The sequence below is a fragment of the Acomys russatus genome, chromosome 32 (assembly GCF_903995435.1).
Source record: "Acomys russatus chromosome 32, mAcoRus1.1, whole genome shotgun sequence".
Lineage (NCBI taxonomy): Eukaryota > Metazoa > Chordata > Mammalia > Rodentia > Muridae > Acomys > Acomys russatus.
The window spans coordinates 8,652,996-8,680,030 of NC_067168.1; the positions used below are offsets into that span (position 1 = coordinate 8,652,996).

The window sequence follows — 27,035 nt, forward strand, 5'->3', positions numbered from 1 at the left end:
TGGTTCAAGTGGCCTTGCCTTTACTAATGAGGGGAAGAACAAGGCAGGACGCAGAACAGAGTAATGATAACAGCAGTGGCCCTGTTGGTCTCGTTAGGTTCCGGTACGTGGGTAAGCATCAGGGAGTTCCGTGGGAGATCTGGGATGTTGAGAGAAGTTTGAGTATCACTCACTTACAAATGGCATATGAAGCCATGGGAGTGGCTACGACTCTCTAGGTAAAGCAGGCATGCATACATGGCAGTAGAAGCCAAAAGCAACTGTTACCGATTCACCTTCTGTGGAGAGTCTTTGTCTCATTTGTTAACTTAGTATTACATGCACATGTGCTTGCCTTTCCTACGTTGAAAGGGCAGCTCATCCTGTATCCACTGCATGGGAAAGAGTAACAACCGTGCGCACTACAAGATACCAACACCTTAGCAGCTTGCAACTGGACTGTGTGGCTCTTGTGATGGGCTATATCTAAAAGTCTACACGAGCCTCTTTGATGGAGCTCTCAGGTGCACAAAATGAACAGTGTGGCACATAAACCACCCGCTCTTTAGATGTAGGTGGATGATGAAAGAATCAGGTTCCCATTGAGATACTGAAAGTAGAACATCTAGGTTTAACCTGGCGGCAGATTGAATCACACATGAATCTTATAGACATTCCTTAAAACAAAGCATTTTGGATAGCTCGTGCCCATGGGTCACTCAGTAGACAGAATTATAAATGTTAACATCTCCATGCCAGGAGTGAGAGAAGCCTCTTAGGACCAGGTGAAAATGGGATGTCCCCAGTGGGTACTACCTGGAAACCATTCAAACGCAAGGCAACAGGTAAACAGTGCATTGTCCTGTAGACCCACACACAGCAGGTTGGTCGACTGTGCTGAATATAAAAATGCTTTTTAAATGAAGGAGCCAGACACCAAAGAATGCAGACTGTATGGCCTCATTTATATGAAATTCGAGAACAGGCAAACACTGGAGACAGTGGACTCGAGGCTTGAGCCAAGGGAGGCGTGGGAACTGCAGGGGGACAGAGATGTTCTGCGAACCGAGGAGGGTGCTTCTTAGATGGTGCATTCATCTGTCCCAGCTCATTAACTTGCACACGTAGATTTGTTCACTTCACTGTGAGTTTCAAATCAGGAGCCAAATGAGAAAATGAAAACCTGCTGGGCAGTTGTGTGGGAACGAGCCTGGGGAGTACGCGCGTGCTGTCTCAGACTCGGGGAACCCACAGGAAGCCTTTCCCCCTCCTCCCTTCATGTCCAGAGTGACTTCTCTTTACACTCTGCTATTTGTGCACCATAAATATCTATTCCTATAAGACTGTTGAGCAACTCAGACTCCTTGAGGTAGTGCTCTAAATTACCTTCGGAGGGCAGTTGTGAACTGTGAGCCTTGCCGGTCCCGTGCTGTACCCTCCTAGACTCCAGGCTGAAGGAGGGAGGTCACAGGACTTACCTGGGGGTGGAGCAGCCCCTTCGTTCCTTGTCTAAGGTGGATGGAGGGGCAAGAGGTAGCAGGATGGGAGGGAGAAGGCAGAGGTCACCTGCAGCCGGTGTCTTTATGACTTGAGATTTATTTGTGCACATGTAAAGGAGACACAGTTAACAAACATTTCCACCATTATTCATGTTGCTTTATTTCTCCCTTTAAACAGGAGATAGTGGATAACCCCCTTCAAAATGGAAGACGGAAAGCCCGTTTGGGCCCCCCACCCCACAGATGGGTTTCAGATGGGCAATATTGTGGATATCGGCCCTGACAGCTTAACAATCGAACCCTTGAACCAAAAAGGCAAGGTGAGTTTCTCAGAGAGATTTCAAAATGTGATCTCTTTCAAACACATATACACACACACACAGACACACAGACACAGACACACACACACACACACAGAGACACACACACAGACACACAGACACACAGACACAGACACACACACACAGACAGACAGACACACACACACACAGACACACACACACACAGACACACACACACACACATACACACAGACAGAGACACACACACACACACAGACACACAGACAGAGACACACACACACAGAGACACACACACAGACACACACACAGACACACACACACACACTTTTCCCCCAAGAAAGGTGAAAATATTCCTGCTATAGTGGAGGAAACAAATGTCTGGTAATGTAAACGGAGTTTTGAGCTGACTTCCTTGATTCAATGGGAAGTGTGTACTGTGAGGAATTAGGATCCTGCGATAATCAGAAACCTAGCATTCTTGGTTGTGTGATACAATAATCAGAGGCAGCATTTTTATTCCATATGCTACACTATTAGAATCACTGGTGTAGCAGTGATGTAATCATTGTGTTACAGAGTAACCATGGATGATGTGAACGTTGCTACGTCCTCTCTCCCTCTCTCCTTTTCCATTTTGTTTGTTTAAACTAACTCATTTACTTAAACTTCTGTAGTGTGGGTTTTGGGTAAATATCTTTCTATTATGTAAAGATAATTGAGTCTCAAACCTCCCAGATATTATTTTTATGATAATAATGTAAAACATGCTTTAATTCTCCTCATACATTATTTATTTCCTTAAAAAAAAAAACAAAAAAAACAAAAAAAACAAAAAAAAACAAAACCTTAGACGACTAGTCAGGATTCCTAAGTGGAGGTTGGAGGAAAGGGACCGTGAGTGTGACTTGCTTAGCGCCAGGGCCTCCATTGTGCGTATGCATCTTTCTTTCAGTCTTTCCAAGGTTGGGTCTTTTTTTTTTTGTACCATAGCCTCCCGGTTTTAAGCTTAGCAAATAATCCCATTACACATTTCTTCTGACTAAATGTGCGGCTGTAATTTCTGTTTACTTCAGGCTCTGCAGAAACCCATGAATAATTTACATTTTACTGATGCATGGTTAACTAATGCCATATGACTGCCATCCTTCTGGGAACCTTAGAAAAACAAGGTGGATCTCTCAGGAGGTCTTTTCAGAGAGAACACTGCTCTGTTACTGTAAACAACCGGGGAACCAGAATGCATAATATATATTGGGCCCTGTTAGTGGAGGCCAATTAGAGATGCCTTCAGGAAAGAAATGGCAAAGTGTTCTCCAGCTCCCTCATTAGCAATACCTGTGTGTACTCACAGCTCACTGCATATCGAAAAAGCTGCCTTTTAAGAGTTCACACGCAGTATACGTTTTGAAAGCTTTTACCTTGTGTTTAGCATGTTTTATAAGCACAGTAAACTAAAAGGCTGGGATGAATCTAGGGATGTACCTCCTGAGTCTGTTCTGTTGTGGTCTGTCACGTCTGGAGGTGACAGAATAACTCAGTTCAAGAATAAATGAAACTTAATTTAAGGGATGTGCTTTTATAAAATATTGTACATATTTCAACATGTTCTAAACGATGTCAATATTAGTGTTAACCAACCAGGAACATATATAGAACCAATAAAGTGTGGTTTAATTCAATTATTTTGTGGTACATTTGTCCGTTTGTTGTGGGTATGTGTTTGTGTGTGTGTGTTGCACAAAATCCTTTCAAGTAGAGACCAGAAGCCAACCCGTGGGAGGTGGCTTGCTTTTTTCACTACGTGGGTTGTAGGAGATTGAGCTAAATTCCCTAGGCTGGATGGCGGGCACCTTTATCTACTGAGCCATCTTGCTGGGCCCTGCTTTTCTTTCTGTAATGGCAAAAACTTCCGTAACCCTGCCCCCCCAAAAAAAGCCCTTTTGATGAAAATATATATTTTTTAAATGAAACACTACTCTTTTCTTGAAGGGGAGAGAAAATAGAGGCTGATTGTTAATTTGGGTGCTGAATGAAGAGGGAGAGAAACTTCCTCGGGCCTTGTCTTAGTTCCTTTTAATCTTCTCATTTAAGGAACTAAGTTGCTTCTCCACTGGAGCATTGATTCCTCATCTGGAGTCTTTCTTATTAGGTACAGCTCCTGCCAGGCTAGGATCAAGTCCTCTGTTGATATCACTGTGACAAGTATGCACACCATTCTACGGTATTAGCGACTGTTTCAGAATGGATTTTCCTACAGACTCATTGCTATGAATTGATTGTTTTATTATCTCGTCTTCTACATAATGTTTACTGTCTGGTTCATGTTGGCCCAATTTCCCTTTTGAAGGAGCAGTCTTTCCTCCAAACCTTCCACATCTATTACACTGAAAACATATGTATTAGGTTGCAAAGAATTAACTTTCAGAGCCTTGAGTTCAGCGGTCTTTTAAGTCGGGTATGATTTTGTTGTTGTTTTGTGTACTAGAGACTGCATGCAGGGCCTCACATATTTTACACAAGCACTTTGCCACTGAGCTCTATGCCCAGACTACTAAAGTGGTAATCATTTGAATTAAAATAGTCTTTGAAGCCTGGATTTTACTTCATAAACTATGGTAACCTTGTTGTATACAGTATTCCTGTACACATAGACTTACAAATATTGTTTTTTCTTTTGGTACTGGAACTCAGACCAAGGGCTTTGCCCATGCTGAGCGTAACATCGACCATGGAGCTAGCCTTCCAACCCTACAGATGTTATTCTAAAGGAACCAAACTATTTTCTCTCAAGAGTTTCACCCGATACAGTTGGAAATATCAACCAGAAGAGTTAATTGTAATTATTTAGAGGTATAAATTTATAAATAACTGGTAAGATAGCGTGGATTAAAATTTAATTCTCTTTAGATGTAATTGGAGATCATTTGTTCTCTGTTACAAGACGCGATCTTAATTCTGCAGTGTCTCCCATAGTATTTTAAGCGATAAGTGAATGCAAGTTTCTTTATGGGTTATTAGTATTAGTTTTTGAAACACGGTCTCTACTTATTATGTAGTCAAGCATGACCTTGACCTCCTGTGGACCGCCAAAGTGCTAAGATTACAGGCACGTCCCACCGCACCCTGCTATTTGTGGGAACTTTTAATTATATGGACCAGATATTTTTTATATTTTTTGGCATATTTTTGTATAGGAACTGATGTTAATGTATTTCTCACATAGCATTAATGCTTTGCTTTTGTTATATGTAACTGTGAATGTTTCTGGTTTTTAAAATAATACAATTGTTTACATGCAAACATTAAAATGCTTTTAATTTTTGGTAACTGGCATGCCCCCAAGTAGAAGTTTAGCATTAGAGTATTTGTTATTTTGTTCTGCTGTTGTTGTACGAGCCTGTGATGCTTTATTTGTTTATTGCTGTTATTGATTCATGTGTACAGTAGTAGTGGACACAGTTTTTGTTTTTTGCTGAGAGCTGTCATCTTCTGAATGAGTGCTTTGTTAAGTAGTAGAATCTGTGCTCTATTCTAATAGAGGATGTATTGTTGCTGTCGTTACTATGTGTGCAACCAGTTGAACTCCTTGTCTTTTTCACTATCTAAAAGGCTCGGATGCTCAAACCTTTGTTTGTTTGTTTGTTAGACATTTTTGGCTCTCATAAACCAAGTGTTCCCTGCAGAAGAGGACAGCAAAAAGGATGTGGAAGATAACTGTAAGTATTAAGTTCAAAGGTATTTCTCCAGCCCACAAGCTATCTGCACTCCAGAAAGGGAGTCAGTGGTTATGTTCCTAGTACTGTGGACTAGGTCAGAGCACACGGCTTGCTGAGAGCTCCTAGGAGCATGGAAGGCATAGGTTCCTACTGCGTCCTATAAGCACTGCCCTGGAAGAGTCTCCTGAGTGTCTCCCACTGTTACTTTAGATGTGTGTGGGAACGGTGACGACTTAGTCTCTTTTTCCTAGTGTTGAAAGTCATTCCACACCTTTCTGTGGTAATTTGAAAGTTGACAGCAGGAATCATTTAATGTCACTCTTTGGAGAAGGCAAACCAACATTAAGCAAAGCAAAACAATACCGCATAATAATTTATAATTGAAAAGTTTATTTCAAAGCATTATATTAAAATATAATATTAATTTGACTTATCAACACCTTAAAATACTTGGTGAAAAATGCTTTATTCATTGTACAGGGTAAATTTATTTTTACGTTTTGAACATTAAGAAGTAATCATATGGGGCTGGGGAGATGGCTCAGTGGTTAAGAGCACTCATTGCTCTTCCAAAGGACCTAAGTTCAATTCCTAACACCCACATGGCAACTCACAACTGTCTGATGCTATATGCTGGTGTGCAGATGTACATGCAGACAAAGCATCCATATATATAAAATAAATAAGTAAATAAGTAAGTAAGTAAGTAAATAAGTCTAAAAAAAAAAAAAAGAAGAAGAAGAAGAAGAAGAAATAATCACAGTTTAGTTATTTTGGGGGAAGGTTTATTTTGGTTTAGAGATTGGGAGATTTCTGTCAATGGTCATTTGACCCTAATGCCTTTGTGCTGCTGGTGAGATACCGGGTATCAGGGGAAGAATATGTGGTAGAGGGTGTAGTTTACTTCACTAAATCCAGGAAGCAAGAGAGCCAAGACCTCTACCAGTCTCTGTCGTTTAAAGGTCTCATCATCTTGTAATGGCTCCAAGCGAAGCACCAGTCCCGAAGAGCAGTGTCTTTGGAGAACAGTCTATATGCAAACTGGAATGGTGTAGGTGTGGTATTTGAGGGTCATTTCTAGTTACCATGGATTTCCTTAGAAGTATCTGACCTTAAATACTCTATAGAAAAGAAGACAAGTGAAAGATACAGGTTTTTTTTTTCTTACTGCTTTTCACTGGGACGTACAATTGAGTAAGCCTGAAAGACCATGCATAGAAACATAGGCATTGTGAAATAGTGATGGTGATGGGGCACTGTGGGCTGAGGGTGAGACGGTCATCGGTTTTGATTCTGACTTTGGTTTGGAAGATTATGTGCCTATGGGCAAGTTCATCTGCAAAATAGGAGTAGTTATGCACGCTGAGTGCTTAGAAGGGATGCATTCAAGACATTTGGCAGACTACCTGACTCAGTAAACCGCAGCTGTTAATATTAGGTGTTAAGATTGAGAAATAGTTTTTTTCCCTTTCCAAGTTGATACTTTGTCTGATGAAACAATGTAGTTTTGAGCAATAATCAAGGCAAAATAGAAAACGATCTCATGTTGAAAATAATGGAAAGCATCTTTCTGTTAAGGTCTTCTAGGGAGGCCAGTGCGATGGCTTAGTGGGTGCTGGCTCTTGCTAGAAGCCTGATGACCTGAATTTGCTCCCCAGGACCCACATGGTGCAAAGCCAGATCGGATTCCCCACACACTGTATCTTCCACTGCCATTCCCTATAACATAGCAAACATAACGGAAGTTTGCCAGGGTATACATTGTAACAACTACTCCTCTTCATTTATTAACATGTCTTGCTAACAGATGTACGTATACATATGTAGCTAAGCACAGTAGGTTTGACTTTTCCTTCTGCTTTTTTAGTTAGTATTTTCCAACTCTCCTGTTTCCTTTGCTGTGATGTGTGTCACCGCTGTTGACGTTCCCTGGCCCCAGTAAGGTTCGGTGCCTTTTCCAGGTGCTCTCACTGATGATTGTAAGTGGCAGCAATGGCACCACTTGGACGCTAACTGGTCTCATCATACGGTAGCCTGTCCTGACTTGAAGTCCCTTTTCTGAAGTCAATTAAGCAGTTTTGGCTGTTGAATTTAAAATGCATTTTTCTTTTTCTTTTTTTTTAAGCTGTAATTGTTCCAGCTTAGTCTTTAGTTGTAGACTTGTCATTGTCCCGCCAACCTTCCAAATGCAGCCTGCCTCATGCCTCACAGAATCCCTCTATTCTGTATCACAGTGACAATGCAGTGATTAAATGCCCGAGATCTGTTGTGTGTTATGAACTGCGTGATAAAGGTTCAGTGAGAGCAAAGGTATAGTGTTGGTCATGGTGGTGCCCACCTGTAGCCCCAGCACTTAGGAGGCTGAGGCAGAACTTGAAGACCTCAAATTCATACCTGGGTAGCGGGATCCTGTCTCAAAACCACCCAACCACTTAACAAAGAAAACGCTGGCACCCAGAGGTGTTTGCTATCTTTTGAAGCAAAACTTATTGCTTACTCTTAGCTTTAGCTTTTATATACTACTTATAAGAGTTTGATATGTAGAGGTTGATATGTTAGTTTTACATTTCTATTTGATTCTTGGGCCTTAATAACAGAAAAATAGTTCAGGGGTAAATTCAGTAATAAAACTGAAAGCAATAGCACCGTTTCATGCTGAATTTAAGGTACTCTTACTTCCATATAATATTCCTCGTGAATATTATATTCACCTGCCAGATGTTGAGAATAAGTACAGAGTGCAGAATTACAAAGAATTCTAGAAGTTGCCCCTTTAGTCCTGTCAGTGATGCAGTAACTTCTACAGCAATATATACACAGTGCTGATTTGCTCCCATGATGGTGGAATCATTTGTAGGTTCTCTTTCCCGTCTCTGTCACTGAACTAGAGCTGTAGTCAGTATACAGGATCTGAAATACTCAGATAATCTCATCAACACATACATTTGATGAAGTCATAGGTGTTTATGTTTATATCACCAAAGTCTGTCCAAAGGAATAAATTTGGTTTATAATTCTATAATGTCTTACTTTGTAAAGGTCTGTTGACTAGCATGCATGAAGCCATGGTTGAATCCCCAACACTTCCAAAAAGGAAAAAAAAAATTGACAAAAAATAAACTTAAATCTTTAGGGCCAGTGACATGCCTCAACTGGTAAAGGTGCTTGTGAAGCAGGCTTAGCATCCTGAATTCTTTTCCTCTGGTCCATGTAAAGGTAGATATTGAGAACCAACTCCACAGAGTTATGCTCTGACCCACACATGGCCATGGCATGCACCCCCCCCATCATGCATGCTTGTGTACACAAACTAAAAATATATAATAATGTGCTGCCAGGTGTAGTGATGCTCACCTTCAGTCCTAGCTGCTGGGAAGGTGGAGGCAGGCAGACATCTGTGAGTTCAAGTCCAGCCTGCTCTTTATAGTGAGATTCAGGCTAGCCAAAGCTACACAGTGAGACTTCTTCTCAAAAAAAAATATTGCTCTTTTGACTATAGTTACATCTATAAATACTTAGACATAAAAAAGTGAGCAATCTAGATAAAGTAGTGCAAGTAAACAGCCAAGTCAAGTGACCCTCAGGCTGGCCGCTGGAAGAGGGTGGGATGAAACTAGGTAGGGCAGGGAGTTGTTTCTTGGACCCTTGTGAACATTCTTGGACCCTATCACTAGGGAGGTGTTTGAGACTTAACATTTTCCACTCTTACAAACAGCAGATTCTTTTCATGAAAATGGAATAGCCTGAGCAGTGTGGCTGGAGGCCCTCCTGCCACTGGCAGATAACTCCCCTGTGAGGGGTGTATTTGGTTGAATGAACAGATGTCCTTGAGTGAGAAGACAGGTGGGGAGTAAGGCCCGGGGTGAAGAGAGTAGAGTTAGCAGCCACCCACATGCCAGTATAGGTTTACATGACTGCTTTAACAGGGTGTGTGTGAGGTGCTATCAGCAGTTCTCACCCAGGGGAAGCAGATGCCAGTGTGTAAGTGAGATGTGGGGAGCGGTGCAGCCGAAGGATTTGAATAAAGAAACAGCAATGTGTGCATCAGGCGTCTAGGCTTCTAGGGGATGAGGTGGGAGAAGAATAGGGACGTAGAACGAAGGTGACCAGATTCCCAAACCAGATGCACCACTGCTGCCTGAGCCCTTCCATATCTTTCCTACCTACTTACTCTCTTATTCTGCTTTCAGTGGCATCAGAAAGCAGTGGGGCCCTTGGAAAGTGAGTTGACTGCATTGTCTACATGCACAAACAGGACCTTTCTTTGCCAGGAGAGTCTCCAAGAGGGTCCTGCAGGCACCCTTGACCTATAAACTAGGGCTGCAGGCACTGAAGACGTACATACATCTTGAGTGAGGAGCCATGTAAAACATGCAAACTGTGCAGCATGTAAAATTGTTATCCTAATCCTGACACGTGTGGAAAGCATCAGATAGAAATTACAAAGGAGAGACTAGCTCTGGAGGTGATGAGGTTGGAAAAGTAGCATTTTGAGATACATTTGTAGTCTGTCTCAAATCATCGTTTTTGAGAAAGTGACTTGAAAGATTATACATCTTTAAATGTTGTTATGTATTTATTAAGGGTGTTGAGTAGATTTTACGGTGTTTGTAGTCGATTAAATCCCGATAATGTTCTTTGAGATGGAGAGAGATTCAGTGAGTGCTCTGATTCAGTCAATGCACTCTGCAGTCTGCACTGGAGAGAATCCCTCGATTAAAGCAGAAGCAGTAGGGCAAGTAGTGTGACCTGCACAGCAGGGAGCTGTAGAGAACGAGGAAGAGACGACATGTCAGGGATTCGGATTGTGTTAACATTAGTATATTTACCACGAACCTGGCAATAGGCTATATATCTTTTAATTTATTTTTTAAAATGTGGTATGAAGACTTGGAAACTGAATGCAAATGGGAGGACAAGAGGAGATGGCTCCAAGGTTGACTACTGTTTTCAGATTGGATAACTGATAAAATTATTGTCAGAGCAGCAAGCAGAGCATGTAAGAGGAGTGGTACTGTCTACTGTGGCATGTAGTGGAAATGAGGCGTAGGAGATGGGAGTGTGCAGGGAGTAGAGAGGGAAGGACTTGGGATGGATTCCCAACAGAGTAGGAAAACAAGGAACCTATTCCGATTCTGAACTTAACTCCTAAGAGGTGCGTGATGACTTCTGGCCTGACTCTCCCTTATCAGTCATTGTGAGAGACTGTCCAAATAATCCGATGGTCCCTTACCATTATAAAATTGCCCTTTCTGTTTTATCTGTAAGTTTCTGAACATTGGGCTGGATAACCAGACTAGCATCTCACTTTGTAGGGTCATAAATATCTATAATCGTTCTTTATCCTTCCTTGATTGTTGGTGTTTAAACCTGTCCTCAGCAGTGTATACACTCACTGGTGCTCACTACATAGAACTCCCCTAGCTGGAAATGTATCATCTAAGTTCTCACAGATGCATGGAAACAAGATTTATTTTAGCAACTGTTCTACCAATGAAATGTACCCCAGATGGATTTGTTTTACACTAGTCCATGGGGTTTATGTGTACCTGTGTTCTAAAACAAAGAATTAAATCTACCTTAACAAATGAATTTGAAGCTGGGATCAAATGAATTTTATTTAACTTTTTATTTTCCAACTCTCTAATCCAAACCTTTGTCTTAGGTTCACTGATGTACTTAAATGAAGCCACACTCCTCCACAATGTCAAAGTCCGGTACAGTAAAGACAGAATCTATGTAAGTACTTGGCCAGTGCCTTCAGTTTTTGTGGGTAATTGTTTCACACACTGCATTTGCTTTTGCCCTGCTTGGTCCGAGTGTGATGGACGTGACAGTTCTAATGTGCGCTCTCCACACAGAGCTTCCCACGAGCCCAGTACACAGTGGGTACTTAATAAAACCTACAGAATGAGATAATGAATTCAGAGAACTAATTAACCTACTTCAGGCTTAGAAAGGTCCAATTTGAGTGTTTAAAAATCTATTTTGGAGTTTGATTTATTTTTGGTGTAAGCCTATTGATCTATTTAATTTCACTTTTCACACTGCGCAGACAATTTAAGGTAGCCTATAATGTACTGAAGTAAAAAAAGAAACCTAATGAGGAAAAATATGTAAATTATAATAGAAGGCACTAGCTGAAGAAGTATTAAATATACAACAATACTGATCATGGTGGGAGACTAAATAATTTTAGGCTTTCATTAGCCCTTAGTGCTGGCCCTTGAATGTCCAGATCATTAAACACAAAGAAAGACAATGCTTTGCGTGTAAATAGTTTGTATCAGACCATTCAGATGCATATTTAGCTACTGTGTTTTAATTAGTTATTCGCTGGGCACACGTGAGATTTTATTCTGCTATGACCAGGTCGTAGATTCCTTTGTTGGCTGGAGATAGATTACCACACTCTGGTATCCTGTTATAAAGAAGAGGCTTCATTATTTTTGAACGAAGGATGCACATGGCTTCTTTGACACTTACAAGATCAAATGACGCTCTTAATCTTTTATATCACTATCAATTTGCTTAATTGTACTTACTTAATTCTGACTAAATTACATTTAGTCTTTGCCATCTGTCCAAGTAGTGACAGCTGGGAAATAGAACTAATATATTCTGTCCCCAAAGAATCTACTTGCCTCCTGGTTGTGCATGCTGTTAAGGCTTCACTTTCCTACATTTTTTCCCCTAAATTCAACTAAGTAAAGAATATGTTTATGTGTGAATATAGGTATTCTTAAGTAGAAATATTTTCAGAGGTAACATTTATTCAATCTATAGCTTACAGTTGAATAGACTCTAGTGTGCACCAAGTGTGGTGTTAAGTCAGTGAGCGATCAAAGTTTTATTGCCTGCCAAAGTAGTTTAACTGTAGGAAACCAGGGAAAATTAGCATGGCTATAACCCAGAGGCTGCATCTTCACAGTAGAACTCAAGGCCAGTGTTGTCAGGGTTGTCGGAAGTCACGAGTGGCATGTTCTTTTCTCTTAGCCAGTTAGGCCCTATAGTTATAAAGTTATGAAATGTGGGCAGTGCATGATTGCATCTGTTATTATTATAACATCTTAATAAAGTTGTCAATTATTATTCTATGTACATGTCTAATTATGTGAATGAAGCAACTTAGAGGAATAGTTTAAACTTGACATTTTGTACTTACCAGAATCACTATCGTCCCTTAGATTTGGTTAAAATCCTTTACTTTTGCCCCTATTTTTTGTATTTATTTATTTTTATTTCATGTGTATGTGTGTTTTGCCTGCCTGTATGTTTGTGCAGCATGTATGTGACCAGTGCCTGTGGTGGTCAGAAGAGGGTGTCTAATCCCACGTTAGAATTATGGATGGTGGTGAGGCACCGTGTGGGTGCTGGGAAACCAAACCTGGGCTCTGTGTTTGAACAGCCAGTGCTGAGCCACCTCCCATTGTCTTTGCCCACTATTCTGTAGGAACCATGACTCAGGGCATTGTGTGCTTTCAGCAGGATGAGAGCTTAGGATTTTCCAGCACTTCTCTTCTGCAGTCGAAAAGGACAGAGAAAAGTATGCCTTGGTGTCCCAGTTGTATCAGTATTACTAAACTACAACTCTACCCAAGTAGGAGTTTTGTAAATTCTCCTAGTACATTTCTATGGTCTTTAAAGCCAAATTCAATGTCAAATTTATAAAGAAGTTCAAGGTGCTCACGAGACAGTTACCCACCAGTGGTTAGCATGTGGTGCTTTGAAGAACTCCTAAGACCAAGTGCTTGCCTCAGAACTAAGCCACTCCTGAGCATTCACCGACAGGGAAGGCTCAGAAGGAACAGAAGATCACTGAAACCCTTGAGGAGCAGTCTGAGGTTATTGGGGACCTGAACCGAGCTGTGGGGCCCGGTGTGGGGACTCAGTCAGCAGCACAAGCCTGGGTGGGAGATTTAGAGACTCTGAGTTTGTGGGTGGTGATGTGGTGATGTGATGTACTTGAGAGAACTATGGAAAGGGATTTTTTTTTTTTTTAAATGAGACACAGGGAAGTGGGAAGATATAATCTTGATTTTTAGGTTTTGACCTTGAAATGACTGTGGAATAACAGTATAAAAACATGTAAGTGGAAATAAGTTGTTTTTTTTTTTTTTTAATTTTAGGAATGGTGGGCTGTGTGTAAAATCAGAAAATGTAATTTAGATTTAGAATATTAATATTAGTTTTATTAATTTGTCAATAATATTAACATTTAATTTAGAATATTTAATTTAGAGCAAGAAATTGGATTTTGAAGTCTTGTTTGTCCAAGATTAGAAGGTTGCTGTTGAATAGCTCTCCTGCTTACCTTGTTTATTTTTGAAGGAAAGTAATAACTGGAAATTTTCTTTTTCTTCTTTTCCTACTTAGACATATGTCGCCAACATTCTGATAGCAGTGAATCCATATTTTGATATACCTAAAATATATTCTTCAGATACAATAAAGTCATATCAAGGAAAATCTCTTGGGACAATGCCACCTCATGTCTTTGCAATTGGTAAGTTGTATTTTAATTTTTGTCTTGTCCAAACCCTGGAAATCTTGTCCTGTGATTTTTTTTTTTTTTTTGGCAGGAGTAGGATAGCTACCCCCAAACTTGGGCCTGTGTGTCTTGGCACTTGAAGCCCTGCACCCTCACCTTTGTCCCCGCTTCCCAGGAGATCATATAGCCTGGTAGCCAGGTTAAACTTCCTTTCCCCTTGTAAGGTCATGTCTGGTTGCACCTGGAATTCTTCCTCATGCAGATGAGGCATGCCCAGCACCCTGGCTCTGGCCAATGATATACACTCTCTAAAGCCCCTACCCAGCCCCCAAAGGTTTAGGTAGCTTTTGCTTTCCTCAGTGAAATAAGCTGTCTCACTGAAGTTGCCTCCTCAGACGTCTGTTTCTCACTGTGCTCACCTCTGCCTGAGGTCTCTTTCACTCATCTGTTCTCACCCCTGCTTCCCCTCTCAGGACCCACTGGTTGAGGTCATGAACCATAAGGGGAGGGTAAGCAGAGCCTGAATGGCATTATATCATATAAATCTACTAGATTTAAAAAATTGTTTTGAGTCTTTTAAAATATTTCATTTTACATATATATAATATACATATTCATTGTAAAGGATATCATGCTGCATAAGGATGTTTTCGTGCAAGTATGAACTTGAATAAGTGTATTCTTCCAATATGTGCACCCTCCCCCACACCCTTGTACTCTCCTCTTGTTGGTCTACCTTGTTCACAAGACAGTTTTACTTCTATTTTGATATAATATTTACATATGCAATTTTATGTATCTATATAAACTCTAGGAACTGCATAGGAGAGAAAATGTGAGACTGGCTTAGTTTGCTTAATTTGATATTCTCTGGTTATATCTATTTTCCCATAAATGATACAATTTTGTTTTTCTTTATAGCTGGAAAATTTTCCATACCATATTTTCCTTATCTAGTCCTGTGTTGTTGGACACCTATGTTGGTCCCTGAACTTAAGTATTGTGAACTGTGCTGTGATAGATGTTGGTGTGCAAGTACCTCTGTGGTTTCTTGACTTGGAGTCCTTTGGGTCAATACCCAGGAGTTTTTGTTTATTGTTTTTAATTTAAGAAAAATTGTGTGTGTGTGTGTGTGTGTGTCTGTGTCTGCCTGTCTGTCTGTCTGTGCACACATGGTCACAGGCACATTTGTGGAGGTCAGAGAACAACTTGTAGGTCATGTGTGGAGGTCAGTTTGGTTTTCTCTTTTCACCTTTCACATACGTTCCAGGGATCAGCCTCAGGCTGCCGGGCTTGTTTGGCAAGCACTTTACTGAGGTATCTCGACAGCGTTATTTACTTATGTATCTTAGGTTTTTGAAGAACCATTATACTGATTTTCATAAAGGCAGTACTTGTTTACATTTCCACAAGCGGTATATAACTATGTGTTAGATATCTAGCTGGAAATTTTTTTTTATCCCATTCTGTAGTCTGATTCATCACATAATAAATGTTTCCTTTTCTACACAGAAGTTTATTAATTTCATGAGATCCTATTTGTCAGTTGTTGGCGTGATTTCCTGAGTGACTGGAGACCTCTTTAGGCCCATTCAGAAAGTCTTTCCCTATCTTTGCCCATTTGTCTATCTTGTGTTTAACCTACTTTTTCCTCTAAGAGTTTCAGAGTTTCAGGTCTCACACTAAGGTTTTTCATCCATTTAGAGTTGATTTTTGAATCGGGTGAGAAATAAGGATTTAGCTTCATCTTTCTACATGTCAAGGAGAGAGGCTGTCTTTTTTCCAGTGCATATTTTTGTCACCTTTGAAATAAAACCAGGTGGTTTGTATTTGGGCCATGCATTCTAGTCTATTGATCTGCATATCTGTTTTTGTGCCTGTACCATGCTGTTGTTGTTTTTATTATTATTATTATTATTATTATTATTATTATTATTATTATTATTATTATTATTATTATTAAATACAACTTGAAATCAGATATGGTGATCTCTACTCTTCTTGATCAAAACTGTTCTGGCTCTCTGGATTCTTTCGTTCTCCCATATGAATTTTAATACTTTCTTTTAACTTATGTGAAGAATGACATTGGAATAACATTTTGATAGATATAGCATTAAATCTGTACGTTGTAGTATAACTATTTTCATAATACTGATTATACTCACCTATGAGCATTGGAAGCCTATTTTTCTAGTATCTTTTTCAATTTCTTCTCAGCATTTGAAGGTTTTTATTGTTGAGTCTTTAACCCCTTTAGTTATGTGTTTTCCAGGGTATTTTATTTTATTTTATTTTATTTTGAGGCAATTACAAATAGAATTGTGCCCTTGATTTCTTTCTACTTTGGTCTTGATTTTAGTAGAAGTGCTTCTAGTTTTTTCCTCTAGTACAATGTTGGCTTAGCTGTGTCACAAATAGCCACTGTTATTTTGAGAATGTTCCTTCTGTCTATCCCTTGTCTATTCAGTGATCTTAATGTGGAGAGATGTTAGGCTTTGTCTGAAGCCTTTTCTGCGTCTATTGAGACACTCGTGTGATTTCTGTGTTAAAGTCCACTTCAGTGATGTATTATGTTTCCTGATTTGCTTATGTCAAATAATCCCTGGACTCTGCAATGAAGCCAATTTGATTATTGTAAAGAATCTTTTTGATATAGTCTTAAATTCAAGTTTCAGGTATTTTATTTATAATTTTTGCATCTGTTTTCATCTAGGGCATTCGTATGTCACTTTCTTTTTTGTTGTTATGTCTATATCTTGTTTGGGCTTCGGGGTGATATTTACTTGATACAAATAATTTATTAACATTTCTCTCTTTTGTGTTTTTGGAATGGTTTGCAAAGCGCTGACGCTAGTTCACAAGCCTGATAGAGCTGTGCAATCAATCTGTTTGGGCCCAGACTGTTTTTAATTGTGAGATTTTAAAATTTATTATTTCAGTCTTATTACAGACATGTTTAAATTGCTTATTTTATCTTTGTTTAATTTTGGTGGTTCATATTACATTTTAGAAATCTATTTATTTTTTAGCTTATCCATTTTTAAACTTAATTTTTGATAATTTAACACATGCACTCAGTGAATTGTGATCATATTTCCCCCATTACCGTTCTAATCCCCTTTTCACATCTACAAACCTCTTTCTTCTCCCAACTAATTCCCATCTTATTTTCATATGTTAGTTTTTGTGCAGGTCATGTGCAGAGACCCATAGCTGCTGGGTGTTCATCATTATGTCAGCCATGTTATATAAGAAGGCAGCATTTCATTGTTTTCTTTTCCATCTTCAAGTTCTTACAACCTTTCCTGCCCCCTTTTCTGTGAGGTTCTCTGGGCCATGTATTATAGATGCCTTGCTTAGAGCTGAGCATTCCACAGCACTTACTTTCAACCTTTTGTGTGAGTCTCACACACACACACACACACACACACACAAAGAAGAAGAAGAAGAAGAAGAAGAAGAAGAAGAAGAAGAAGAAGAAGAAGAAGAAGAAGAAAAAGAAGAAGAAGAAGAAGAAGAAGAAGAAGAAGAAGAAGAAGAAGAAGAAGAAGAAGCATCATCATCATCATCATCATCATCATCATCATCATCTCTGGCCGAGGCAGATAGTATCACTAGTGTAAGATATGAATATAAGTATTTTAACAGCAGTTTGACTCTATTTAGCTTAATATCAGTGTCAACTTTTGTCATAGGGCCCATGACATCAGTAGCCACGAGTTTTGGCCTTGGTTTACTGAACTATATATATACTTTTTTCTTTCCATGGACTGGAACTCAAATCAAATCAGGAGGTGGTTGGTTACCCCACCCCTACCCCCACAAATACTTGTGCCAGTGGGAACATCTTGCCTGGCAGGTTGGTATTATAGTACTCTGCATCTGCAGCTCAGTAAGACCTCTGATACTTTTTTCCACTAGCAGCCTACACAGCACCTTCCAGCACTAAGAACTCTATCCAGTGGCCTGGCAGCTTTGAGCTTAGTTGCACCTTGGTTATCTGTGTGCTGCATCCCAAGTAGGTGGTGTCTTCAGCAATAGAGCCTTGCTGTCTAGTTCCGATGGGTGACCAAGAGCAATGGCTCTTGGGTATCCCTGGACAACAGTTCACAGGGCTCTGGGACTTTTGTTTAAAGGCGTGTGGCTTATGAGAGCAGCATGATCTATTCGTGCAGAGTTGACCTTTAAAAAGTCTTTGAGTTGCCTTATAACTTAATGGGCATGTGTGACATTTTCCAGTTCACCGAGTTTCTGTTGATCTGATACTCCCATCATGTTTCCTTCATTGCCCCATTCCACTCCCACTGAAACCATCCTAGCTCTAGCTCTGTTTTCCAGTTATCTGCATCTAACTGTTCTCTCCTTTCAGAATATACTTCTCATGTCTCCTTTCTCATTCCCTGGCCTCTACAGATACTCCAATTTAAAGTTAAAAATATAAGCTGGGCACAGTGGTGCACACCTGTAATCCCAGCACTCAGGAGGCAGAAGCAGGTGGATCCCTGTGAGTTCAAGGCCAGCCTGGTCTACAAAGTGAGTCCAGGACAGCCAAGGCAACACAGAGAAACAATATCTTGAAAAACCAAACCAACAACCAACCAAACAAAAACCCCCACAAAACCAACCAACCAACCAACCAACCAACCAACCAAGCACAAAACCAAACCAGAACAAAAACTTAAACATTTAAGAAATTGAAGCTAGGATCCCCATGAGAGAGAACATAGGGCCTTTTCATTGAGATTTCCCATTTTAGTGAAATATAGGTCTTAGAGTTTCCATAGTATCTATTGTAACGGCTCCCCTTTCATCTCTAATTTTTATTATTTTTAATCTTTTTTCTCCCTTTCGGTTAACTTAGCCAAGAGTTTGTCAATCTTGTTTGTTTTTCCCCAGAGGACCAACTCTTTGTTTCAGTAATTCTTTGTATTATTTTTTTCTTTTCATTTCCATTTCATTATTTTCTGCCTGATCTTAACTATTTCTGCCTCTTGGCTGATTTTGGCCTTGGCTTATTCTTGTTCTTTCTCAGCCCCAAGATACATTGTTATGGTGTTTATTTGAGATCTCCTTGATTTTTTTTTTTAAAAATTAGACACACACAGCTATAAATTTCCATCTTAGAACTGCTTCATTATCCCATAGGTTTGGTATGCTGTGGGATGACCAACTTTTGGAGCTGTCAAATTGCCATTTTTTTTTTTATCTGTTTTTCTTATATTTTTGCATTGGAGATTGAACATCTGGGGTTGGGTTATTTGTTTATTTATTTATACTCAAAATAACTTTTTTTTTTTTTAGTGGAGATGTTTACAATGTGCAGGAGAGACTAGGTTGCAGTAGGATTTATGTATCCATTTTTTCCCCCTAGCCTAGTGTTTGGAACCAGGTCCAGTTCCTAGTAGTCCCCTAAAAGTAGAATACAGTCCGTAGATGTACAGTGATAAATGACAGTCACCATTTAAATTCCCAGTGTGCTCTAAAATAGTAGCCACTGTGTAGGTGAGAGGGAAAGGAAATGTGGGACTAGTGATTATATTGAGCTGATATAGAAATGAGAAAGGAAGGGAAATAAACAGAAGGGGAAACGCTACAGACGAGGTGAGGGCAAGGCAGCTTTGGCTACAGGTAGAATGAAAAGAGAGAGGAGAGTGCCCCATTCAAATAACCTACAACAGTTCCAGGCCTAAGGAGGGTGAGATATAGAGACCCATGCACTAGGTTAGCCCATGGTCTGTGCGAAGGCCAAACAAACGGGAAGTCAAAAGGGGAAAGAAGAGATAATATACAATAAGAGATGAGAAGGGAAGAGGGGGAAGGAAAGAACTGAGGAAGACTTGACAAGAGAACCAAGATGTCTTGCTAGAGTAACAGTGCATATTAAACAGACAGAAAGGGCACGTGAAGGGGCAAGAGCCGGTGGGGTAGAGTTTGAATGCAGCCTCCCTAGTGTTGATGGCAGTGTTTCTTTTCAGGTTCTTAGATGTCTGGCACACCTGTGGGCTGTCCTTCATGGGTCAGGTCACAGATGCTGGTCATATGCCCAGCCAGTCCTTCAGGTACCTTGTTGCAAATGCTGTTCTCTTAGTTACTTTATTTATTTAATAAAAGATACCATGCACCAAGCCCATATTTTGCAAGACCTGTATGCCTCTTGGTGTATTAGTGTTGTTAGGAGCATGTATCTATCCTACACAGGGAGGGCCAGAATACTTTGGGGCCAACTCATGGGCCAGTCATGCATTATTATTTATCAAATGCCTGTGCCCGCTGACGTGTGACTGCCCCATTGAAAGTAGGCTTAATCAAAGATGACTTAAGAGTACTTGTTGAGAGAGAGAGGGAGGGAAGGAGGAGGGAGGGACAGAGGAGAGAGAGGGAGGGAGAGGGAGACTAACTCAAGTATACCAGGCCACCTTTGGGATTGCCTATGTGTGTCTCTATGCCTGCCTGGGTTTTAATAGTATTTTCAATCCTTATGGTCAACCCTATCTCAAAGGTGGTCTCTCTTACAACTCTGCGACAAAGCCTCCTGTGTTTTACCTTGAGCATCTCTTGTAAATATGTTATTTGGGTCTGACTGAAACAGTTTTGTTTTGGGATTTCCCCCTCTGAGACAGGGTTTCTTTGTGTAACCTTGGCTGTCCTGGAACTCACTCTGTAGACCAGGCTGGCTTTAAACTCAGAGATCTGCCTGCTTTTGCCTCCTGAGTGCTAGGATTGAAGTGCACCACCACTATCCGGGAAGTCTTGAATAGCAGATTTCTCCTCTGAATTATCTTGCACCGTAGCTTCATAAAATTACAGTATTTCAAGTGGTAGATGCTACTTATCCCTGAGAGACCCAGGTGGGGAGACAGCAGCGTCCGGCTTGACTTTCTCAGCTGCTCATCCTGAAGACCCCAGTTCTGAGAACAGAGGAATGGGGCAACTGATGAGAAGTAGAGTTTATATTCCACGTGTATGCTGCAAATTTAGACGTGTTGCCTAAGCCTTGGTATTCACACATAACCAGCAGCTGGGCATCTTATTTTGGTACTCTTTCTTGTCTAGTCTGTTTCTCCTTGGAATTTCTCCTTGTACATGTGTTTGTCCTCACTTCTAGATTTGGTTATTGTATACAGGCAGAGTAAACATGCTAGTCAGGAGTAGTGTAACACCCAACCGACTTACAGTTCTCAGATGCTCCGATAAACATTGACATGTTCTTTTATCAACCTACAAAGTGCAGTCATTAGAACATGGATATCATGAAGTTCATCATTGGGGGAAAGGTAAATGTTTAAAATGTAAATAAATCAGCTTTTGTTTGTAGCCTTTACTACTTACAAGGCATTTGGAACGGCAATCTGAGGGAAGGTGCAGGAAGCCCTTTGCCGATTGGACCGTGGGAAGCGTGTGCTGCTTCTGCTGCTGTTTGTCAGTCTTGTGTCGCTACTGAACTATCTTCATGAAGGAGAAGATCAGTTAGCTCACAGTCCGGGAAGTTCATAATTCATAGGATGACACAGACTCTGTGGTATGGGCCACCCATGGCTCCATCCCCTGACGACAGAGAGCAGTGGCCACAGGAACACATAGTTGACCTCCAACCAGAAGTCGAGGCTCAGAGATAATGGTGAAGAGGGTCCAGAAAGACTGTAAGAGCAGAGGTGGTGGGTGACTATAAGGACACAGTGTTTCCTGGATGCAATAGGAGGTCCCAGGCTTGCTCTTTAAAAATAATTTTTTTTTAATTAAAAAAAATTTTTTTTATAACAAACCCCTTGTGAGAACTCAAGGAATCAAGTGAGAAACCACCTTCTCAGTATGTCTCCAGTGACCTCTTACTGGGTCCTCCTTCCCACAGGTCCCTCTGCCTTGGGGCAGCATCACTTTGCAGGCAGATGCTTCAGTCACAGTGGGCTGGTGGGAATTCCCACGCAATGCTGCTTGTGGCTTGCTCTTAGCGTAAAAGCCATTTGTAAAGCTTATTTTGTTTGCTCGTATGGGTAGCACATGTTTGGGATGAAAAGTAATTATCTTCTTGAGCCAAATTGCTTTGGAGCTATTTTTTAAGTGTTCATTTTGAAAAAACGAGTTCATGATGACATTTTCAGAGAAAGTTGTATCATGTATTCGTCTCATATTCTCCTCTTCTTTATCATGTTTTCCCTCTCTTCTTTCTTGCTGGTCCCTCCTCTTTCCAAGTTAGTCTCCCTTCTGCTTTCAAGTCACAGGAGAGAAAACATGTGATATTTACCTTTCTCTGTGTGGCTAATTTTGCTCAATGTGAAGATCTCTGGGGGAGCTAATTTTGTCTTTGTTTAAGTTTGGTCACATTAACAGAACTAATTGTACTTAGTTTGTGTTATCTGACCATTTAAGACATTACAGCTTTAATTCTTATAGTATAAAGAAGATAGCTAAAAAGTCTATATTTTTAATAATGTTGTCAGGGAGACTTAAAACAGTTTAATTTGCCTGTCTTAGAAATATTGATAATAAGTTCTATGCAATTTTAAAATTTAGTAATACAGAGAGCAAATTCCACAGATTTAGTGTTTAAGTATTTTTTTTTTTTACTAACTCTTTGAGATTTTATACATTGTATTTTGTTCAGATTCATTGCCCTCACCCATCTTCTCCCAGATCAACTTTCTATTCCATTCCCACCCTATTTTGTGTCTTCATTTTTTTTTTTTTCTTCATAAAACTACATTGAGTAGTTAGTGCTGTCTATATAGTCTTAGGTACATGGCCACCTGCTGGAGCATGTTAGACCTACAAGGGCCACATTCTCCAAAAGCTAACTCTTCCTCCTCTGGAAGCTATTAACTGCCAACAGCTCCTCAGCTAGTGGTGGAACTTCCTGTTCACCTCTACCCCTCCATGCTTGGCCTGAGCTTGTGCAGGTCTTGTGCATGCTGCTCCAATCTCTGTGAGTTCATAAATGCAACTGCCCTCCTTTGTCCAAGCCACTATGTCCTTATAGTCATCTGCCTTTGCTGTTACAATCTGTCTGTCTGTCTCCTGCAGTGATCCTTGAGCTTTGGGAGGAGGAGGGTGTGATCATAGTTGCTTCATGTAAGACTGAACATGCCACAATCAGTTGTTTTCTGAACCTTGAACAATTGTGGGAATCTGTGTTAGTCACCATCAAATGCCAAAAGTAGCTTCTTGGGTTAGAGAGAGTTCAATGGTTGAGCCTTGGTGATCCCTGTTTGGCTCTAAGCACCCACATGGTACTCACAACCAACTGTTCTAGGGGGAATTTGATGTCCTCTATGGTTTTAGTGGGCACTGTAGTATACTTAACATATGCCCAGGAAAAACACTAATATACAGAAAGTAAAAATAAATAGAGCTTAAAAAAAGAAGCTTCTCTGATGAGATTTGAGAGATGCAGTAGTCTGTTGGTGTAATGAGAAGTAGTTAGGAGTTTGGTTTAATATTATATCTTATTAGCAAAGTAATAAGAGGCCCTACGATCTGTATAGCCGTAGCTCTTGGTCCTGGTAACTGTGTCAGTCTTGGGTTTCATCTTGTGAAGAGGGCCTCAAGTCCAAGCAGAAAGTAGTTGGTTACTCCTATGACATCCATAACACTATTGTGCCAGAGGGACATCTTGCCGGGCACATTGTATTGATGTTTTTAGGGTTCACATCTGGATAAGATTGGATTGCTTTTCTTCAGTAGCATGCATAGCACCTCCCAGTTTTAGGGATGCTAGCCAATGGGGATGAAGCTTCTATCTAGCTCAGTACCAGCCTGATTTCTCCATGTTTTATGACTCAAGCATATGATACTCTTAGCAGCAGGGGTCTTACTGTCAGGTTTTGGAGGGTAACCAAAAGCAGTGACAATTTGCAGGTAATATTTTGGGGTCTCTGGGACATCATTGGCCAAAAACTTCAGTAGAGGTAACGTATTTCTGACACTGGGCTTTTTGTTAGCCTGTGGTATTTAATAGGGTCATGGTTGCCCTATTAGGGAGTAACTTCATATAAGCTCTTTTTATATGCGTATGCTTATAATTTAGGAAGCTTCTGCAGTAGTAGATTTTCATGGCTGTTTTTAGATGGTCTTTAGTGTGAATTATTTGTCTCCACTTCCCTCCTTTATCCTGTTCTCTAATTCCCCACCCTCTCCCCGTTCCCTCATTTACCCCCAGCCCTTCGGTCCCCTTCCCCATTTGACCCTTCTTGTTCCATTATTCCCACTATGTCACTGCATCCTATTTCCCCTTCCCTGAATGCCTCACTTCCTGATGGTCCTTTACTAATTTCCTGACCTCTGTGGATATTCCAAATGAGACATGCACCTCTAAAGATTCAAAGCTAACACCCACTAATGAGAGAAAACATGTGTTATTTATCTTTCTGGGTCTGGGTTTCCTCACTCAGCTCTTAAAAATGAAACTATAAAATTTACAGGTAAGTGGTTGGAACTGGAAATAATTATTCTGTAGATTTATTTTTCGGTTGTTTTTCTCTTCACAATGGATGTGGTTGCCAGATTTCTAATTGGAAGCTTATTCCTTCTCGCTTCTCACTCGGGACCTCATTAGTCATGCACACTGAGCCTTTTCTGTTCTTCTGCAGAACTGCTCTGGCATTTGGACAAGCCGAGCCAAAGCTGACTATGGAGACTATCTAGCTCAGTCTTGAGATGGTTTGGTTCCTATTACCTGTCTGTTAGGAACACTGCAAGTAAATTTGCACAGAAGCCCTTTGAATGACTTCATCTTTTTAACACATGTTCATGACTCCTTTCAGAATAAAGGCCCCTGCAGTCAGCTCTTGTCAATAACTCCATTTGCTTTGTTACTGTGTTACTTTGTCCCCAGCTGATAAGGCTTTTCGGGACATGAAGGTGCTCAAGATGAGCCAGTCTATCATTGTATCTGGAGAATCAGGAGCTGGCAAAACAGAAAATACAAAGTTTGTTCTAAGGTGAGTATTTAGCTAATCTGAAATGTTTGAGCAGTTTGACATTATTTTTGTGGTAAAGAATGTTTACCACTGAGTTTGTCGACCTACTCATTTCGAAGTTCAGTAAGGTCAAGCACGTTCACACCATCACATTCATGTCATTGTGTTGTCTGTATTCTCCATCTCACAAACCTGGGACTGTACTCACTAAATAGCTCCTGCTACTTCCCCGGACGCTGTTAACCACTGTCCTCTTTGGGGCTTCTATGAATTTCTCTAAGTACCTTGTTTAAGTGGTATCATACAGTATTAATACTTGTGTGACTTCTTTATTTCATTTAGTTCAATATGTGAGTCACTCATATTTCAGCTGGTTATAGTGACATGTGCCTGTATGTACACACACCACACACACACACACACACACACACACACACACACACACACACACAGGAGATTGAAGTAGGGGAAGATCTCTTTAATCTCAAGGGGGATGGGAGCCTAGAGAAGCTAGTAAGAGCCAGCGTTTTAAGAACATACATGTGTCCTATGGCACAGTATGCGTTAGGACTGTCTCCCTGACTTTTAGGGCTGAATACATTTCATTTCAGGGATTCATTGTATTTGCTGTGTGGGCACATGTGTTGTTGATGGGCAGCTGGGTTGTTTCTGCCACTTGACTATTGTGAATAGGGCAGTTTTAAGTGTGTGTGGGTGTGGCAGCATTTAAACAAGTTGATTTTTGTTATTGTTGCGTACCTTATGGTATAGTTTGGAAGAAATAAACATCTTAACATGGTAGATAATCTTTATATTATAGAAAACCAGCTCTGCCTGATGTGTTATTTCTTTGAGGATTCTGTAGGAAGTTAGTTCTGGCTAGGCAATAAGAGACCCTGGGATATTTCTTGAGAATCCAAATGGACATTCTATTCTTAATGTTGGTGCTATGAAATATCTTTAGACTTCTTTTTGTTTGGACTTCCTCATATCTGTTCTCTCATCAGATCCCCTTTTCCATCATCAAAGTAAATTCTCAACACTGATGTACAACCCTAGCTTTTTAAAAACAGAAATAGCATCGTCACTATAGGACTGTAGTCTCATCTTTTAATTAAATACTGTAAATTGTCTCCCTGCTGTGACAGAATGTCAGACAAGAAGTAATTAAGGAAGGGAGAGTTCATCTTGGCTCACGGTCCAAGGGTACAAACCCACCATGGTGGAGAAGGCATGTTGGCAGAAGCTGGTCACATTATACCTGCAGTCAGGAAGTAGAGAGGAAAGAGGTAGTGCGTTTAGATCTCTTCTACGTGGTTCAGGACCACAGGTCATGGAATGTTGTCACTCACACTCAGAGTGGGTCATTCCACCTCAGTTAACTCAGTCTATCCCTCACAGACATAGCCACAGACCTGTCTTCTACATGACTCTAGGTCCCCTTCAGTTGGTGTCAGTGTGAACCATCACACATACCCAAGGAAGTTAAATCTAGTGGTGAAAATACTGCTAGGACCAGCACATTCTAAAGTTGTATCAGTATAGTTCCTAGTTTTTTCGTGGTGGGGTCCTTTATGAAAGTTTTTTATTTGACATATAAATGTATATAGTTATCAAGTTAAATAGTTATTAAGAGATATTTATGTAAATCTATTTGAAGAATTTGTTAAAATCTGAATATTTCCAAACAGCTTAAAAAATGTAATTCTATGACATGCAAATGTACACACAAGGCACACACAGAAACATAAATAAAAGTATAAAAAAACTTAAAAACAGCTACAGTGATGATCCATGTTTCAGTTTGATGTGTACTAAATAGTAAATTTGTAAATTTGTTGTTCTTAATATTACTGTTAATCAAGGTTTTTTTTTTTTTTTTTTTTCCGGTCCTGTATTTTAAATAGATACCTCACAGAATCTTATGGAACGGGTCAAGATATTGATGATAGAATTGTTGAAGGTATTTTTGATTTTTATTTTTTATTGTTGGATACCTCTGAAGCTAACTTAGAAGAATCTTATTTGTGTTTTAAAACACTTTTCTCTTAGAGATATAAGAGACTTTCTCATCTCTTACGGATCTTTGCGCAGACGGTACCTTCATGTTCATCTGTTACCCCATTCTCTCT

At 40.1% G+C, this 27,035-nt stretch overlaps 1 protein-coding gene across 4 annotated transcripts in view; it reads left to right on the forward strand.

Moving 5' to 3' along the window:
- Myo6 (myosin VI) overlaps positions 1-27,035 on the forward strand; it is a 133,954-nt gene that overhangs the window by 49,245 nt on the left and 57,674 nt on the right. For all 4 annotated transcript variants that reach the window (XM_051140675.1, XM_051140676.1, XM_051140677.1 and 1 more), the window contains exons 2-7: positions 1,657-1,798; positions 5,427-5,496; positions 11,162-11,235; positions 13,873-14,002; positions 24,819-24,924; positions 26,811-26,866. In XM_051140675.1, the coding sequence (XP_050996632.1) occupies positions 1,682-1,798; positions 5,427-5,496; positions 11,162-11,235; positions 13,873-14,002; positions 24,819-24,924; positions 26,811-26,866 (553 nt within the window). In that variant the 5' untranslated portion in view covers positions 1,657-1,681. The remainder of the gene's footprint in view (positions 1-1,656; positions 1,799-5,426; positions 5,497-11,161; positions 11,236-13,872; positions 14,003-24,818; positions 24,925-26,810; positions 26,867-27,035) is intronic.